The sequence below is a fragment of the Ammospiza caudacuta genome, chromosome 4 (assembly GCF_027887145.1).
Source record: "Ammospiza caudacuta isolate bAmmCau1 chromosome 4, bAmmCau1.pri, whole genome shotgun sequence".
Lineage (NCBI taxonomy): Eukaryota > Metazoa > Chordata > Aves > Passeriformes > Passerellidae > Ammospiza > Ammospiza caudacuta.
This window is the reverse complement of record NC_080596.1, coordinates 18,288,325-18,305,691: the sequence shown is the minus strand read 5'-3', so window position 1 is coordinate 18,305,691 and position 17,367 is coordinate 18,288,325. Positions and strand designations below refer to the sequence as shown.

Here is a 17,367-nt window from a genome sequence, read left to right as displayed (position 1 = left end):
CACCGTGCTGGACACAGCCACTTAGAGCTGGCCCTGGCAGCCCCTGGCTAGAGCTGAGCCCAACAGTGGTGTTGGTAGCACTTCTGTGAGAATATATTTAAGAAAGGGTAAAAATGCTGTGCAGCAACTGTGAGAGAGGAGTGAGGAAATGCAGCAGGAACTGCCCTGCAGCCTGTGGAAAGCCCATGCCTGGAGCAGGCTCCTGGGAGGAGGTGGGGGACTCCTGCTGCTGCAGTCTGTTCCTGAAGGATTCTACCCTGTGGGAAGGGCCCATGCTAGAACAGTTTGCAAAGGACTGTCCCATGGAAGGGGCCACATGCTGGAGCAGGAAAAAACTGTGAGAAGGGAGCAGCCAAGAGCAGCTGTGATGCACTGACTGCAGTCCCCATTCTCCCAGTCATCACAGGGAGGGGAGGAAGGAGTTGAGAATGAAGGAGTGAAGTAAACCTGGGAAGAAGGTTGGGGAGGTGAACTTTTTAGTTTTGTTTCTCATCATCCTACTCCATTTTAATGGGTGACAATCTCATTTTCCCCATGCTGAGTCTGTTTTGTCCATGGTGGTAATTGATAAGCAATCTCCCTGGTTTTATCTCCACTCATGAGCTTTTCCATCTTACTTTCTCCCCATGTCCTGGTGACGTGGTGGGACCAGAGAGCTGTTTGGTGGACATCTGGCAGACAGCCAAGGTTAAACCCAGCACAGATAAAGAGAGGACGATTTAATAGTACACTTCATTTTGCTGTATGGTTGTGCTGTGGCTGTCAGGCACCAGCTGTAGAAATGCTCATCAGCAGTTATTAATGACTGTTCTCACAGTTTTATTCTGAGGTGTTAGAGGAAAATTAATGCACAGCTTTCCTGCTGCCTTGCAATGCAGATACTTGTTCCAACAACAAGAACTGATTGTTTTGCCAGTGAACTCAAAAGTTGAGGGTTTTTTCTGTTCCTTTTAGTGATGGTGGCCTTCGCTTTGGAGAAATGGAACGAGATTGCCAGATTGCTCATGGAGCAGCCCAGTTCTTGAGGGAAAGATTGTTTGAGGCTTCAGACCCCTACCAGGTCCACGTGTGCAACCTCTGTGGAATCATGGCCATTGCAAACACCAGGACTCACACCTACGAGTGCCGCGGGTGCCGCAATAAAACTCAGGTGCGTGTGCTTCTCATCAGCCATTGTTCCTCCGTGTGGGCAGCAGGAAATGCCACTTGAGTGAAGCAGGAGCATAGGGAAGTAAATATTTAAAGAAGCACCAGAACAATTGCTATTTTAGTTTCATAACTGTTTTAAGTGTTTATAGCATTGTAGTCAATTTGGATGCTTCCTTATTAATTTTACAGTGTTGGCTTGTCACTTGGCAGGAAATGCTGCTCAGTGCAGTTTTCAGAGACTTTAAATGCTTGAGAGCTTGTTTTTAGAACTAAAACTCAAAAGCACAGGAATTTAGAGGCATCGCCCTTGTGACTGTCCCATGAAGATATTTATGCTTGCAGAGCTGGGTCCCCACGGGAGATCTTTTGTGCTGCACTTTGGTGGGATCTTTTAATTTACTAAAAGCTGTGCAATGCATGCTTGGTTACAGAAGTGTGTCAAGGGACAGCAGTATCAGGGATAAAAACAGTAGCCTTGAGCGGGCTTGTTTTTGTGCCAAGGACTGACTGCTGCAACTCTGAACAATGGTACAGGGGCTACAGAGTGATGTGTGCTGGAAACCTTACCTGCATTGATGCACCTCAGGCACACTGCTGTGCACATGGTCTGGTAAATGGTTCTTGTTTAGGATCAGATCCCTTGGCTGCGTTTTTATGTTAGAAATGTGTTCTGGAGAGCTGCTGTGTAGCCCCTACAGACAGGCTCAGCTTCCTTCTGGCTTTGGTACTGTCTGTGAGCAATTCTCCTTAAATGCTTTCATGCATAACTTCAGATTTGCTTTTAAGCCAAAAACTCAAGGAAGTTATTTGTGTAGAGGATGTGGAAGTTTATGAGTGTTTATCACAAGACTTTTGCAATCTCTTTGCAGATATCTTTGGTTCGAATGCCCTACGCCTGCAAACTCCTCTTCCAGGAACTGATGTCCATGAGTATTGCACCTCGTATGATGAGTGTTTAGCCTTAAAAGGGCTTTTTTTTTAATTATGAGACTCAAGTGAAGTGCTCAGGTTTTGTTTCATTTTATACACGTTGCATTCAGAATTACAGTTTTACTCATCTGCCGTGTGCTGTTCAAAAGTATGTTTATTTCCTGTAAATAGAATTAAAATTTTAATCGAGCTTGTGAATCTATTTGTGTATCTGTGAAAGAAGTGTGCAAGCAAATTGGGACTCAAAGAAAAAGGGAGTTAAGAGGGACTGATTAGTCAGCTAGAAAAAGCCAGAGCTTGCAGCTTTCCAAAATACTAATTTAAAACTGTGCATAAGTGAAAGTCCTCACATCACAGCTCTGCACCATCATCTGTGGAAAAACAAAAACATGTTACACTCTGTCCTGTTCCACGGGGGAATATTGCAACTTTGGCAACAGCTTTGGGATCTCTTGGCTGAGGATGAGCCCTGACCCCTCCTTCCTTCCTGCCTTCTTTCCTTCCCTCCCTGCTGCAGGGGGGTGATAATAGACACGTTTTTCTGTGCTGAGATCCCCTGGACATGGCACACAGACTCTCACAGTGTAGCTATGATGTCTGGCAGTTTGTTCCATTAACTTTATCCCTTTCCTTTAAAGTGGCAGTCTGCATTTACTTATCACTTAGCTCCAGATGCCTCAGAGCTTTCCTGCATCTGAAAAGAACCAGCTGTAGCATGTGCTGGGTGTGTGCAAGAAACAAACTGTTCTGGGGTATAAGCTTGCTGTTCATGGCATAACTCAGTAAAACTCAATTTCATTCACATCCATAAATGTTTGAAAAGGGATTAGAGACTACCTTAAAACCATTAGCCAAGTTCCTGTGCATGATATTTGGATTCATTGTAAGCTCTCATTTCAGTGCCAGGTGCTGCTAATGCTCTTCTAAGGGAAATATTTCAGCTCTTCACAGACATAAGAACACAAAAAGTCAAGACTGTGTAGTTTGGATAAAGCTAGCAGGGATTAAAACCAAGGATTACATCCAGTAGGGGATTTGGGCAGCGCAGTATTCTGTAGCCAGGTGCTTTATTCCCTGTCCCTGTGCCTCTAGCAGGGTTACTGTTACTGTTGTGGCCCTCCAGATTTATTCCTAGGCATATCTTGTGGCTGTGGTACTGAGCCATCCATCCTCTGCAGCTGGGGTGAGGGTGGCTGGTTTGCCACAAGCTTTGCACACAGCCTAGCAAACAGGACATGCTGTGGCAAATCTCCTGAGCTTTCACATCCCAGCATGCAGAGAACATGGCAGGAACAGGAATTTCTGCTGTGCCAATACTGCTCTCAGGAGAGAGAGGAGCAGATTTGAAAGCATCCAAACAACACTGAAAGGATGATACAAATGTAGGGCTAGAAACCAACTTGTCAATTGCTCTATTAAAACCCCAGAAGGTGTTTCTTAATGTTATTTTGGTATTTCCAGTATTTTACAGCATGTGGGGGGGTTATTTAACAATCCCTTGAGAACTCCAGTAGCTAAGATTTCCTGGAATGTTCTGGCAGATGCAAAAAACTGCATGTTAAACTGGTATTTCTAGTGAGGGGGAGGGTTTGTTGATTTTTTTTTAAGCATTTTTTTAAGCATTAAACTTTTGTATCAAATAACAATAAACTGTGCTGAGAGTTCAGCCACACTTACCAACCTTTGGTCAGGGCTATTTCATGCAGAGTTTCCACAACGTGGATTTTGGCAGAAGCCGTTGCCTCTCCTTTGGCATTTGATGCATGGCACTCATATTCCCCAGCATCCTCCTTGCTCAGAGGAGATATCTGAGGGAAGAAACACACCCCACTCCCCCAGTGAGCATCTCTTGCACTGGCAGAGGTGATTCTGGTTTCAGGTATCTTACAGAACTTCTTTGTGTCAAACCCTGTCCTCCCCTCTACTCCCCCTCTGATTTTGTAGTTTGGCACACTGTAAAATGTTGCAGGCTAAACAGAGGAAGGGTGCATGCATGGTAAGACTGCATGGTAAAACTGGAACCAGCAGCCACCCTTATCCTTCATCTCTAACTCACACAGGCTGTTTTCCTGCAAATTCCCTGTCTGTTGCCATTTGTGTGCTGTCCTGTTCTCTGTCCATGAGCAGTTTGCCCTCTGCTGCCTGTGCAGCTGTGTGCTCACACACAGTACTCACCAGCACCCAGCCAGTCACTTCGTGTTTCTCAGGGCCCCCTCGGGTCTGGATGGCCAAGTTCTCCCGGTCCCCAGGCAGGAGCTCCATCCTCTGGACACCATACTGTCCTCGAATTATCTAAACAGAGGGGCAGGAATGGGTAAGAGCTCTGGGGCTAACCTCTGCTGTAACTGCATGCTGAGCCATACCTGCACACAGATCAACATTAGACACACATGGATGTGTTTTGTGCAGCAGCAGTGTATTTCTAGTGTCACAGTTTCACTTAGTCCTCTGTGTAGTGCAGCCACACCACCCCAGTGGTGTGGGTTCCCCTCACCTCAGCAGCAACAGAGTGGCCCAGTTTTCTGGGATGGATGGTGCTGTGCAGTGGGGTGTGCCAACATGCCCTGTGCTGATCTGGCCTCAGAGCTTGTGTGTGTGCTCCCAAGGGTGTGTTCATGCCTGTTTCTGCTGCAGCAAAGCAGGCAGTCCCTCCTGGCAGGCACAGCATCAATGGGAAAGGAGCACTGCAATCTTTCCCCAGTGCCTGAGCCCAGAACCCAGCACAGATAAGTGGTGCTCAGCCCTTGTTACCACCGGGTCAAGCAGTCTCTCAGCCATGAGGGGAGGCATGAAAAGCAGAGCAGCACTTTCAGTGAGTGTAAACTCAGCATCTATTCATAAACAAGCAGAACACACTGCCTGAGTCAACAAGCCCACACTGCATACTCACCTGACACTCTGCTCTTGAACCCCTACCAATAAAGCTTGCTGTCTTACAGCAAACTTGGGGTCAACCTAGCTTTTTTCTCCATAGTATCCTTAAGTAGTAATGTTTCAGCTTAATTTTAAGACCCTTCACAAGAGTGTACAAACCTGTGGCACTTGGGGAGGCTGCAGGAGCCATGCAGTGCCTCCCAGCCCTACGGCCAGGATCCTCTCCATCCAACACTGGCCCCTGTCCTAAGCCAGATGTTACCAGTGCTGCCAAAATCAACATGCTGCTGGCTACTGGAGCTAAATGACTGCCCCATGAGGTTCCTGTTCCCAACGTGGGTGATGTCTAGCCACCTCAGAGTCACTGCTGCCAGCAGGGTGAAGGTGAAGGCAGGTCACGGGACATTCCCTACACACTCCAAATCCAGGCACCACCAAGAGAAACACGAGTCCTGTCCTGGCTCGGGATCAACAAGAGTTTATTTGCTAAATAATGTCTAAAAAATAAGCAAAACCAGCTGTGTGGGGGTGGACAGAACTGCAGAGATGAGTGAACTCATCAAAGAGGTGTGTTTCTACAGAGATCTGCTATGGCCTTTGTCCTTACCAGGCACTTTCAGCCACCTCAGGTTTGCTGTGCTGTAAGAGCTCCCAGCAGAGCCCTTACCTTGTTCCAGATGAGGACAGGGGTTGGGATGCCAATGACTTCACAGCTCAGGTAGATTTGTGCTCCTGTCACATTCCAGATGTCCTTAGGAGGAGTCACAATGGAGGGTCCTGCAAAAAGAGAGGAAAGCTTTTAAGTCCCAGGTGACTGCGAGCCTGCCTCCATGATAAGCCTTTTAAGTGGGAGCCAGTCACAGTTTTGAGGATGAGGTGAAGGTGATCCCTTCTAGGAGCAAGGTTCACTGGACTGATCCCACATCACAACACTTCTCTCTCCAAAGTGACACACATCCAGCCTTGAGCTATCTAGTCCAATGGGTGCTTGCCCCAGATGAAAAATCAAGTGTTAGCAGTTCAGGTGATGAGTCCTCCTCCTCACAAGGTTGAGGTTAGAACTGAAATACTGATTGTATTCTGTTAACTCAGGGGCTGAGCAGAACTGTACCAACTGCTGGCTCTGCTCACCATGCAGTCACCAGGTCAGCTGGCATGGAGGAAAGGAGCCCTAGGAGACAGGGTGCATCCCACACTGTCACTCTGAAGAGCTTGCCCAACTTTGCAGCATCATTTCTCCCAGCATGATTTCAATGTGGGCTAGCAGAATCCCATGTTGTGCTGTTCCTGTTTTACCTGTGTGCAATGCTCAGCCAAAGAGGGCTGGCTGGGTGGTGACAGAGCTCTCCATGGGCGAGATCTGGGAAGGGAGAAGGGGAATGCAGAGCTCTGTTTTTCTCCAGAGAGCTCCAATTCCTGGTTAAATAGAGAGCTGCCTTTAAAGCAGATCAGAGCAGGGTTGTTTTGCAGATCTGGCTGGAGATGTTTATCCCTCAGGCTGGGAAATGCTGGAGACATTACCCACATCCCAGGAAGGGAAGAAAGGCCATTTCTGTTCAATCCCTCTTTAGCCAGACTCTTTTGTAAAATGCAGCTATTAATTCCCTGCAATAGGAAGTGCAGACCAAAGGAGCATAGAGTGTTTATTTCCAGTTATTGATAGTTCTAAGAAACAGCTTTTCCCCTGCTGTTCTGAAGATGCAGTAACAGGAAACTAAAGCTCCCATTACACTCCATCAGGAGAAGGCATTTCCTATGCAGACAGGTACTCCAGAGCCAGCCTGACAGAAGCCCCTGGGTATACTGGCTCACAGACCACACACAGCTCATTCCCAGTCCTGTAAAAGAGGGGCAGATATGGGTCCTAATGCTTCTTATGGGGTTGTGAATCTGCACTGATTTCAGCCCTGCACATGCACTCTGCCCTGCAGCCCTGTTGCAGACAGTGGGTGCAGGTCTCAAGTGCATCCCACTGCACCAACACCTCCCAGCAGAAAGCTGGTGGCTTCTTCCTCCTCATGATCAGGGGCAGACCCACACTAGTATCACAGCCAAAGGGTATCAGCCATGCTTCTATTTTAGCCCAAGAGATGCTGAGGTGGTTCCCTGCTCCCGAGCAGCTGGTGCAAACCCAGAAAAGTGTTTGCTCTTCTCTTTCAAGACTTCTCTCTCCAGGAATGACTGTACACAGCCTGCTGCAGGGAAGCTGCTTAGAGACTAGGGGTGGCTGCACTCAACATTTTCTGTTACAGAAGCATCCCAGTTCTGATATTTAACAGGAGGCAGCTGTGGAGAAGCAGAAAAGTTCCATGTGTAGCCCTGGGCGATGGTTGAAACCACACCTAGTAGTCAGCACAGGCTGGTTTCCTGGCAGCCACCAGAACCCAGGTGCTCCTCATCAGCACAGAGATGAGCCTCTCAGCTGAGAAGAGGATTTCAGCAGCATTTCAACACCCTGCTGAAGGTTTTCTCCCCTGAGTACCCTACAGTAGCCAGCTCATTGCCATCTGCAGGATGGGGCCACCTTAGGTCATGCACTCTGCTCCCCTTACCCAGTGCAGCCCTTCCTGCACAGCCCAGCTGCTCTTTTTTCTGGTGTCCCTGAAACAATGGGGACAATAAGGTACTTGGAAGCTGGGATGGGACACAATGTCCCCAGGCTGGACCCATGCTCAGTGAGGGGCCTCCAGCTGATATGCACCCAGCAAAGCCTGCTGCTGTTGTTCTGCTGTCCAGCCCTCCACATGCAAAATGGCTTTCCAAAAGCAGAGTCTGGGACTTGTCCCCAGCTGCCAGGGCTATGTCTGTCCCTGTAGGACACCATCCTATCACTGGGGTTCTTCCATGAGGCAGGAAAAACAAGTTAACCAGGACGACAAGTGCTCCCCAGTGATCACCATCTCGCACCACAGAAAAGGAGAGATCCTGACTAACATTAAGAGCCAGGTGGATGTTAAGGCATTATTGTGCCTTAACACAATAGGATCTGACTCAATTCTCCCCTGGCAGCATTCAGCACACCACTAAATCCTCTGCCTGAGGTGTCTCAGTCTTGGTTACTGCTGAGCTCCCCCTGTGCCAAGGGTTCAGGCACCCACTTGCCCAGAGGTGTTCATTCACCCTGCCAGGATGAACAGGTCACACCACGATTTTTCAGCAGCAATTGCCATCAGGGAAAAAGAGACAAGGAATTTCTACCCACCTCCTGGGTAAGGAGAAATTGTTTATCTTCTTGGATAGGGGAATTGCCTGCACAGCTTCACAGCAAAGCCCTGTCTGGCTTGGCACAGCAGCCCCAGCACAGTGAGAGCTTGGCTGTTATGAGCTTGTCCTGAGCTTGGGATGTACATCCTGATCCAACCAGGCAGAACATGACGTTCTACATTTGGCTGTAAAATGAGCTGGAAGCATCCACAGGCCTCTGCCTGTATCTGACACAGCTCTGAGGCCAGGAGGGAATACACATCCTGAGAGATGCAGCCAGTGTCATGGGAAAAGTCACTGTGCTCTCTCTGGACACTTGATTTAAATCCATACAGCCCAAACTCTAGAGCTGGGCTCTTCCGCCACTAAAAATAAATGAGAAAGGCCAAGAAGTCACCAGAATTAAAGTCAAATCACAACTGGCCACAGCAGGAGCTAAACTCTCACCACAGTGAGCTGACACCAAGGTGCACGGCAGTCACCCTGCGCTGGTCCCACTCATGCTCAGCCCTCAAAGTGGACAGAGAGGGACAGATGATAGAAACCTGACACAGCAGGAGAGGCAGGGGATGGTGGAGCATTGCATGCACTTCAGGAGATGTGAGGACATTCCCTCCTCCAAGTGCCCCTCTTGCTTCAGTTCTTGTGAAGGGAGCAAAGCTGGGACTGGAAACCAGCCCACCTTGTACAGAGTAGATGTCTTGACTCTGCCAGCAAGGAGTCCCCTGCCATCATCCCACAGCCTGCACCTCGGAGCCTTGCTGCTCTCCTGGCAGCACTGGCCACAGAGGGGATGGCTTCTCCATCAGCTTCCTTCAGGCTGAGGACCTGAGGCTGCACCTGCCCAAAGAAATGGTCCCCACCACCAAGATGGCTGAGTGGTCCCTGTTGTCCTGCTGGGGACACTGTGGATGTACAGATGCTCCCACACTGCTCATGAGCTCCTTAACCAAGATGACAGCCCAGGCTGCTGATGGAGATTAGCTGCTCTCCACAGGCACTTCAAGCATTTCCTCTGTGCTCTGCCCATTGTTTGTAAAACAAACAGCTCTCCCTGGCCCAGGAAGGCTCTTCTTACAGTGCTCCAGAGCTCATTCACCCTGGGACAGAGCCTGAAAACACTTTTTCTACAGCTTGCAGGGAACTGACAGTCTGTGTTATGTCAAAAATAGCAGCTGGAAAGGAGTTCCCATTGTTATATGTAGCTGCTTTTCTGCCACAACAATGTGCACAGCAGAGCCTCTGGCGTCCTCAATGAGGATATTATTATTGGATATGACGATATTATTATGAGGATATTATTTGGCATCTCTTCCTGACACCCCTCCTGCACCAGGCACCCCTTCTGTGCCCAGCCTCAGCTGGCAGAGACCTGGCACCTCCCAGCCCACCCACTTGTCCCTCTCTGATTCCTGGATGGTCTCTCACAGCTGAGGGCTGGCAGCTCCTCACCAACCTCCCTTTGCTGTTCACACACACAATCCAATGAAAAACATACAGCAAGCAGAGCAGTAACTTTTTTTGCTAAAATCAAGGGGCCTACAGGTATGTGACTAAAGGCAAAAATCAGCTGGACATTAAGCACCCTGGGCTATGTCCTGGTGCTTGGGAGTGCCTGGATGCCCAGACCATAGAGCCATGTAGCACAGGCTGAAGCTCACACAGGTGCCAGCCTGGCTCCCAGGCAGCACTGCGCTGCCCTGCCACAGCCCCAGGTCACACACTGGCTGGGAACACCCCCCAGGAGGACAAACCCTAGCAAAAGCTGAACATTGCTCACTCTCACAAGCTATTGCAAGTCTGAAAATAAACCAACTCCAGTCTCCTAAGTTGCTGGTAAAGTACTTACCCTTCAAAATGACTTTATATGGAAAAAGGGAAACCTTCCATAAGCAATGGACATCCAGTGCTGTTAGCTGGCATGGCCTCAGCTGCTCCCTCCCACGTCAGTGCCCTGGGAGAGGCGGCAGCAGACGGAAAGTGTGGGCAGCTCCCAGCCTTCCCCACTCCCAAAGCAAGCAGCCTGCAGCCTTCTGGCAGATGCACAAACCTCTGTTACCTTCTGAAGGCACCTCTCATCCTCCTGCAGCCTGTCTTGGAGGAGACTGAGGAGCCACAGGAGGAAGGGAGTGTTGGATGCTGTGTGTGTTTGAATGCTCCCCCCAGAGTCCAGCAACTCTGGAAAAGCTGCAAACACAAACTCAGTTTTGGCCCAAGCCCAGCTCACTGAGGAAGGGCCCTGGGCCACCATCACTGTGCCATGGAGCAATTCCTGCTTTCCACAGCACCAGGCCCAGTGTGGTGCCCACCGCTGCTGCTGAAACCCCAGCCCTGCTGTTTTACCCCGGTTTTGGTAAAAACCACCCTCTCTCCAGAGACCCTGGGCAGGACCTTTGCATCATAGAACCACAGAATGGTGTGGGTTGAAAGGGACCTTAAAGATCATCTGCTTCCATGAGCTAAAGCCTGGAAAGAATGTGGAAACGGAGACAGCAAAAAGGCATGGCAGCATTTCTGCATGGAAAAGCAAGCAGGGCTTTCAAAAATCCAACCTGATTAGACTTGTTACGTGGTAATCTCCTATTTAGCTCTAACCTCAGCCAACCTCAGCCCAACAAAGGATTAAACACATTTTTTAAAACACAGCATGCCTTTCCAGCAACAGAGAAAACAAACATAGGGTGGAATTTGCTGATCAGTAGTCATTCCTTCCTAGTGAATTTGGGTATGCTGTGATTACTGAGAATGAAGACACAGGTGAAATACAGGATCCTCCTGAGCAGTGAAGCTTTTGCATAGCCCCTGGCATACTGCTGCTCTCTAGGACTCTGACAAGTAATATATTAAACAACTTCCATAGTAGCCTTTAGCATAGTAACCATAAAAACTCAAGCTCCAGTGAACCAAAACCTTTTCAAATAGTGGAATGCCTTTTAAGGAGGAATTTATGACCTGTGCTACAACAGTGGAAGTCCCCAAAGTTATACATGAATTTTAAATCACCAGTATTTTTGAACACTGAGAGCAATGAACAGCAGTGTTGAGGAGTCAGTCATGAAACACAAGAGTCCAGGAAGGCTGGATGTGTTTTAAAAAAGGAATTGTTAAATATTCAAGAGCAGACTGTCCCCAAGTGTGGAACAACCAGGGAAAAAGACCAGTCTCATTAAACAGAGAACTTGGACTGGAATATAGGGGGAAAAAAAATAAAGGAGACTCTATCACCTCTGGAAGAAGGGTCAGGTAACATGGGAGGACTATAAGGATGTTGTGAGGTCATGCAAGGAAAAAATTAAAAGAGCCAAAGCCCAACTAGATTTTTTTTGGCTGCTACAGTTAAAGACAACAAAAAAAGTTTCTATAAATACACTGACAGCAAAAGGAGGGCCAAGGAGTGTCTCCATCACTGGCTGAATGCAGAGGGTAGTGCAGTGACAGGGGATGAGAAAAAGGAGAGGCACTTAATGCCTTCTTTGTCTTAAATATCAGGGCCACTTGTCCTCAGGATACCCATCTCCCAGAGCTGGAAGCTGGTGATGGGGAGATGAGCAAAGCCCCCAGAATCCATGAGGAAATGATCAGTGACATGCTGTGCCAGCTGGACACTCATAAGTCTGTGGGCCCTGATGGATCCACCCCAGAGTGCTCTGCCACAGACTCCCAGGATGCAGCACAACAATGCTGGAAAGATCCAGCCACAAAAACAACGTTTTCCTTTGCAGTGGAAGCCAGCAGGCAGCAGGCCACCACTGCAAGACCCCCACTCCCACCTGATGAAGAAACTCAAACCAGATTCCCAGGAGAATCAGGGAACTCTGCTCATTTCCAACCAAGATAACTTAGCAAAAAGTCTTCTAAATCTTTCCCCAGCAAAGACAAAACCACTCATGAAATGTGTATATTCTTCTAAGTCCCTTAAAATCCAGAAAAGGAAGAATGGAAGTAAAAAACTAAAGCAATCTGAGCCTCTTGTTAACAAATCTAGAAGGATTTCTTGCAAAATGTGCCTGGCTATGAACTATGCTTTGTGGTGTCTAGAGTTGGGGGCCTTTGTAATCAAGGCAGCTGTATCAGAAGATGAGCTAATCTCAGTGATAACAGCAGTCTGCCATTTCCCACAAGCTTTTTTTCCCAAATTCCTGTTTTTGCTCTACTCTGGTGGTGGATTAAAAAAATAAAACAAACCACCCTCAAAACTATGATATTTCTGGCAAAGCCTCAACAGCTGAATTTGGATGGAATGAGCCAACAGATGTGATTCATGTTTCTTGTTTTGAAGCTGACCTGTGGGAACCTGGCACTTCTTTGTTTGCAGCACAGATGAACCTTGATGGAAGAGTGAAGCATCAGCAAAGCAAAACCACTGATGGGGTAAACTGGCAGGAATTTGGAGGGGAGATATCTGCCCCTGGGGCTGCCAGTCTCCACAATCCTACACCCATCAGCTTGTTTTTTTTAAACCAAGGGCACAGCCAAGAAACCTCACACCCACCTTCTTTGTGCCCCAGGGCTGGTGTGTGGCACCTTAGCAAAAAATCCCTTCCATGAGGGCGGTCTGGGCTTCTAGGAAGCCAAAAAGATATCTCTCTGAGGGGACAGCACAGCTCCAGTGACTGGGGTCTCCTTGCTGGTGAGATTTACACAAGTTTAATGCTGGTTACAGTCACTTGTAAAGGAATATCTTCTGGTTCTGCTGTTTATCTGTGGGACGGATACTGTGAGCCCTCATAATCACAAGGAAAAGCCCTGCATGTTCCCAGTGCTGGAAAAACACTTTCATGGAGCCACAGAGTTTTAAGCCACATTCAGATGAATAGAAATAAAGCAGACAGCTTGGCAAGCCAGCAAATTTACCCTTCACACAGAGAGACCCTGAGCTTCTACCCCCAGGAGGCCTTTGTAGGTAGGCACAAAGCAGCATCAGTTCCCCCGAGAGTGAAACACTGAAGTCTGCTGAGATCTGCTCTGTGGCACACTGCATTTCAGCAAGCACAAGAGTCTGGCTTCCACCAAGAGAGAAGGGAGCACAACACAAAGAGAAAGTCTTGACTGACAACAGAAAAACAACCTGGACACCCCAAGCCTGTTGGAACAAGCATTAGGGACTTCAAACCACATAAAGAGGCAACTTTGGCAGTATATCCAGCAGTCAAATCTCAAAGCAGGTATCTGCTGGCAGCTAATGGTAAGAAAGACTCAGAAAGATTTGTCCTTTCTTGCATTGGTTAGGCAACAAGTCAGTGCCTAGTATTTTTCAGCTCAGAGATCATCATCAGGAATCCTGGTAACTTTTTTATTTAATAGGGGTTGGTGCTTTGAGGTTATTTTTCTGCCTGGCTTGAGCTGAGCCATGCAATCCTAATTCTTTATGCCAGCTGGCTTTGCATGGCAGTGGGTACCACAGTGCTCCTGTCCCAGGTCCTGGCTGGCTGCAGACAGCCTCAGTGTGTGCACTGCAAATTGAATTCCAGCCGACATTCCTGAAGCCAGCACCTCCCTAAGAGGCACTTGTGAACATCTGTGCACAGCTGTGTGACAGCAGTGACAGAGGGCAGCTCCCCAGCTGCCAGAGCAGCCTCCCCTCCTGCCAGGGGAGGCACCCCAGACTGCCTGTACTGCCCCACCAGCAGGCTTCTGCTTTGTGCCTGGACCTGCCCTGCCTGCAAGACCTGGAGGCACACCTGAGCTGCATTTTCATGGGCAGAGAGCAAACAGGCAATCTGCTTAAAGGCAATGCTGGAAAGCAGATGGAAAACCTCCCAGCATCCACCTCCTGCATCCTCAGCAGTGTGATCAGCTAAAAGAGGCTGCTGGGACACACAGGCAGAGGTGGGATGCAGGCAGTGGTGCCCTGACAGGGAGCAGAGCAAACCCAGGGCCCGCTCTGAGTGCAGGTGTGAGGCAGAGCAGGAGCCCAGCCAGTGGGGAGCACTATGGCATCACTGCCTGCTCCCCCAGAGCAAAAAGGCAGGCAGCTTTTTCTGCGGGCACAGCACCAAGAGCAGCCAGGCAGCTTCAAGGAGTTGGCAATCAAGTAGGATGCCCTTTTCCAGATATCCCCAACAGTCCTGCCCACATAACACCCACTCCAGAAAGGACCAGCTGGACCCCTCCATCTGCCAAGTGCAGGTAGAGCAAGGGTTATTTCCATCCTTTCAAACCCTTCTCAACTGTGCCTTCCTTTGCCCTCCAGCAGGAAGTTTTGGCTGCTGCAGAATTACCTTCTTCTGCATGGCTTCATGATTTCTGTACATAGACATCACACCTGAGAGGTCTGGGAAACAATCAAGGACAAGGTCAAGGTGAATTCTGTAGGGCTGAGAACGTGCTCATTCATTTTGCTATTTAATATCAAAGAAACATTCAACAGGATGTGCCAAACAAGTCTTCCCCCTCCAGCTCCATTTGACCAAAAAATTTTTTAAAATCCCAAGAGCAATCAAACACAGTTAGGACTCACTGCTGAAAACATGTTTCTGGATCTCTTTTTAGATGTTATCTTGAAAGGCTGCTCTCTCTTGGACTGAAAGGATGTGCGAGGGCACACAGACACCTCAGAGCCCATCTACCACAAGCAGGAAGCCCAAGTGCTCTGTCACCCAAGGACTTCTTTCTATGCAAAAACTGTCACAAAAATTACTGATCCTGCCTGTTTGTGGTCTCCCTGTGCTGGATCCCACCCCAGATAGTGCCTTAAGGAGACTGCATCTGTTTGTGGTGGGAAATGGCAAAAACCAGAACCTCCACTCTTTGACTACCACAATATTCAGGTCCTTCTAGAAACCTACGAAAGTGTCATCTCTTCTCTGGAAAGACACTGGAAAAGGCTCTATCATGTCAGGCTAATGGGATGGATGTTCTCTCCTGTCAGTGTTTCAAAATGCATGTGAAGATTACAACTCCCTGCCCTTCCCACCCAATGCTCCTGACTGCCTGGAGGCTCTGAGGGATAGAGAAATACTTCCAGCTGTCTCTAGCATGGCTGCTGTATGAGTCCCTGCCTCTGCTGCAAGCCACAGAGCAGTGCATATCCCCAGAAGGCCCATGGCACAAGGAAGGCTCCTGCCGCTGAGGGAAATCTCTGAAGGATCAGTGACACCACTGCTGAGCAGCCCAGGTCCATCCTGCTCCCTTCCCTGACACGCTGGGTCAGAGCTCTCCCAGCAGCAGAAGCCAAAAGAAGAATGGGTCCCCTGAAGGATGGAGGACAGAACATTTTGCCAGTTGCTCGGCAGCACATGCTCCAGTGAAATTCTTGAGCAGGTGACAGCCCACAAAGGTGTCTGGCTGCAGATCTGCATGCCTGGAGAGACCTTCTCCAAGGAAGGGATGCAGTTTGTGCATGGAATGGCTGTCCCACTCTGAGACCCAATGTCTGCACTGACCTCATCAAACTCTGTCTCCGTAGTCTGGACCAAAGCCTCACCAGGTCAAACCAGCATCCAGACTGGGACAGACAACAGAAGTGCAGCAAGGGGTTGGGACAGTATCTCAAGTATCAATACCTGCTTTGCAATGAACTCCCAACACTCTTGTGGGCAAGACAAGTGAGAACACAGCCTTCTTCTCAAGTGCACACCTGAAGCATGACATCTTTCAAACCCATCTGCTCACTTCTCTGGGCTGGCAGAGCCAAGAAGCAGCACACATTTTAGACTCCTGAGGCCTAAAATGGGCAGGAAAGGCTCTTTCCAAATACTAGACACAGGAACAGACTGAGGCCATTCTCATCTCATTCCACATTGCCCCGAAGGCTGAAATTGCTTCCCTCCAAGAGTTAATTCTGTACCACACTGTTTCTGGCTAATATGTAAGCCTAATGCTTTGGACAAGGTTTGTGAGAAGCCACACAGGGCATTTAATGGGCAACGTCAAAGCGCATAACTCAATCCTCACCCAGTCTTTCATGCCTGGGAGTTGCAGAAACATTTTTTTCTTCAAAATACTTGGCCTCAGTTATGAGAAGCAAGAGAAGGAGGAGGTGGAGGTTGTGACCTGCAGATACTGTGTTTATGAGAACACTCCTCCACCAAAACAGCACTGGCGCTGCAATCTTGTCCTTGAGATGTTTAGTATATGCTTTGCATGCTATGTCTTGCTCCTCCCTCCCGCCCGGCAAAAATTACAAACTACTCTCAGAGGCCAGAATTTCTAGTAGAGGCTCCACAGCAGAACAATTTCTTCCTTGACCACCATCCCTAAAAAAAAACTTGGGATGAATCAAGCTCCTGGTCGAACATGCTGCAAGTGCAAACCGCTACATGCAACTCACAGGAAAGTCACTGTTTTCATTTAGAACCGAAGCGAGCCAGTGAATGCTGGCTCTTAATTTCTGTGGCTTTCACATCCATTTAATAATTTCCTTTCCTCTCTGCTCGCAACCATCCCGGGCAGAACACTCCTCTGGACAGCTCACCCCTTTTGTTCCATCTCACCGCAGCCCAAATCGCAAGCCACAGGCAAAGTATGAAAAGTGCGGGCGTGTAGTTCCAGCACCGCTGGAAGCCAGCAGTGAGCGCAAAGTTCCTCTGCATTTCTGCGCCTGGTCCGCAGCGTTACTCCAAGTTTAGGCAGCGCCTTTCGACTGGGACTCTCCAGTCCATTTAAGGCGGGTCTGAAACCACGTCCATTTTACCGAGAAGCGCCCCGACGGGATAGCTCGGCGTGAGGCGCGGCGTTTGCCCGGTGAGAGCGGGCAGCAGCGCGGCCATGCCCGTCCCGCCCCGCCCGCTCCGCACCTTGCTCGCAGGCTCCCTTGCTGCGCTGGCTGATGGCGGGCTCGCCGCGGCTCTGTGCGCGCAGGCTGGCGGCGCGGAGCTGGCAGCCGCTGCCGTACGTCAGCCCGTCGCTGCCGCACACCGGGTAGCGGCTCTTGCAGAGGCACACGCCGGGCGGCCCCGCGGCGGCGGCGGCGGGCACCGGGCCGCCCTTGGCCTTGCGGCGCTGCCGGCTCTTCACGCACTCGAGGCCGGGGGCGCAGCGTCCCCCCGCCGCCCCGCCGCCGCCGCACGCCTCGCCCTCGCCGCGCCCGCACTGCCAGCAGCAGCCGCAGGCGTCCCGCACCCGGCCGAGCGGGCAGCCCCGCGCCGGCAGCGCCGGGCACCGCGCCGCATCGCAGGGCCCGCAGCCGCCCGCCGCCGCCGTGCCCGGGGCCGGCAGCGCCAGCGCCGCCAGCAGCAGCGGCAGCAACAGCATCGCGCAGGGCGGCAT

At 49.7% G+C, this 17,367-nt stretch overlaps 2 protein-coding genes across 3 annotated transcripts in view; one reads left to right on the top strand and one right to left on the bottom strand.

The window, feature by feature from the left end:
* The window catches only part of POLR2B (RNA polymerase II subunit B), a 16,693-nt gene extending 14,424 nt beyond the window's left edge, over nt 1–2,269 (top strand). For both annotated transcript variants that reach the window (XM_058804133.1, XM_058804134.1), the window contains 2 exons: nt 955–1,150; nt 2,019–2,269. In XM_058804133.1, coding sequence (XP_058660116.1) covers nt 955–1,150; nt 2,019–2,108 — 286 coding nt within the window. In that variant the 3' untranslated portion in view covers nt 2,109–2,269. The remainder of the gene's footprint in view (nt 1–954; nt 1,151–2,018) is intronic.
* On the bottom strand, nt 2,216–17,367 carry IGFBP7 (insulin like growth factor binding protein 7). The gene is made up of 5 exons (XM_058803792.1): nt 16,896–17,367; nt 5,621–5,730; nt 4,255–4,371; nt 3,761–3,887; nt 2,216–2,450 (listed from the first exon to the last, which is right to left on the bottom strand). Exons 1-5 carry the CDS (start codon nt 17,365–17,367, stop codon nt 2,431–2,433), a joined length of 846 nt encoding a protein of 281 aa, XP_058659775.1. The 3' UTR covers nt 2,216–2,430.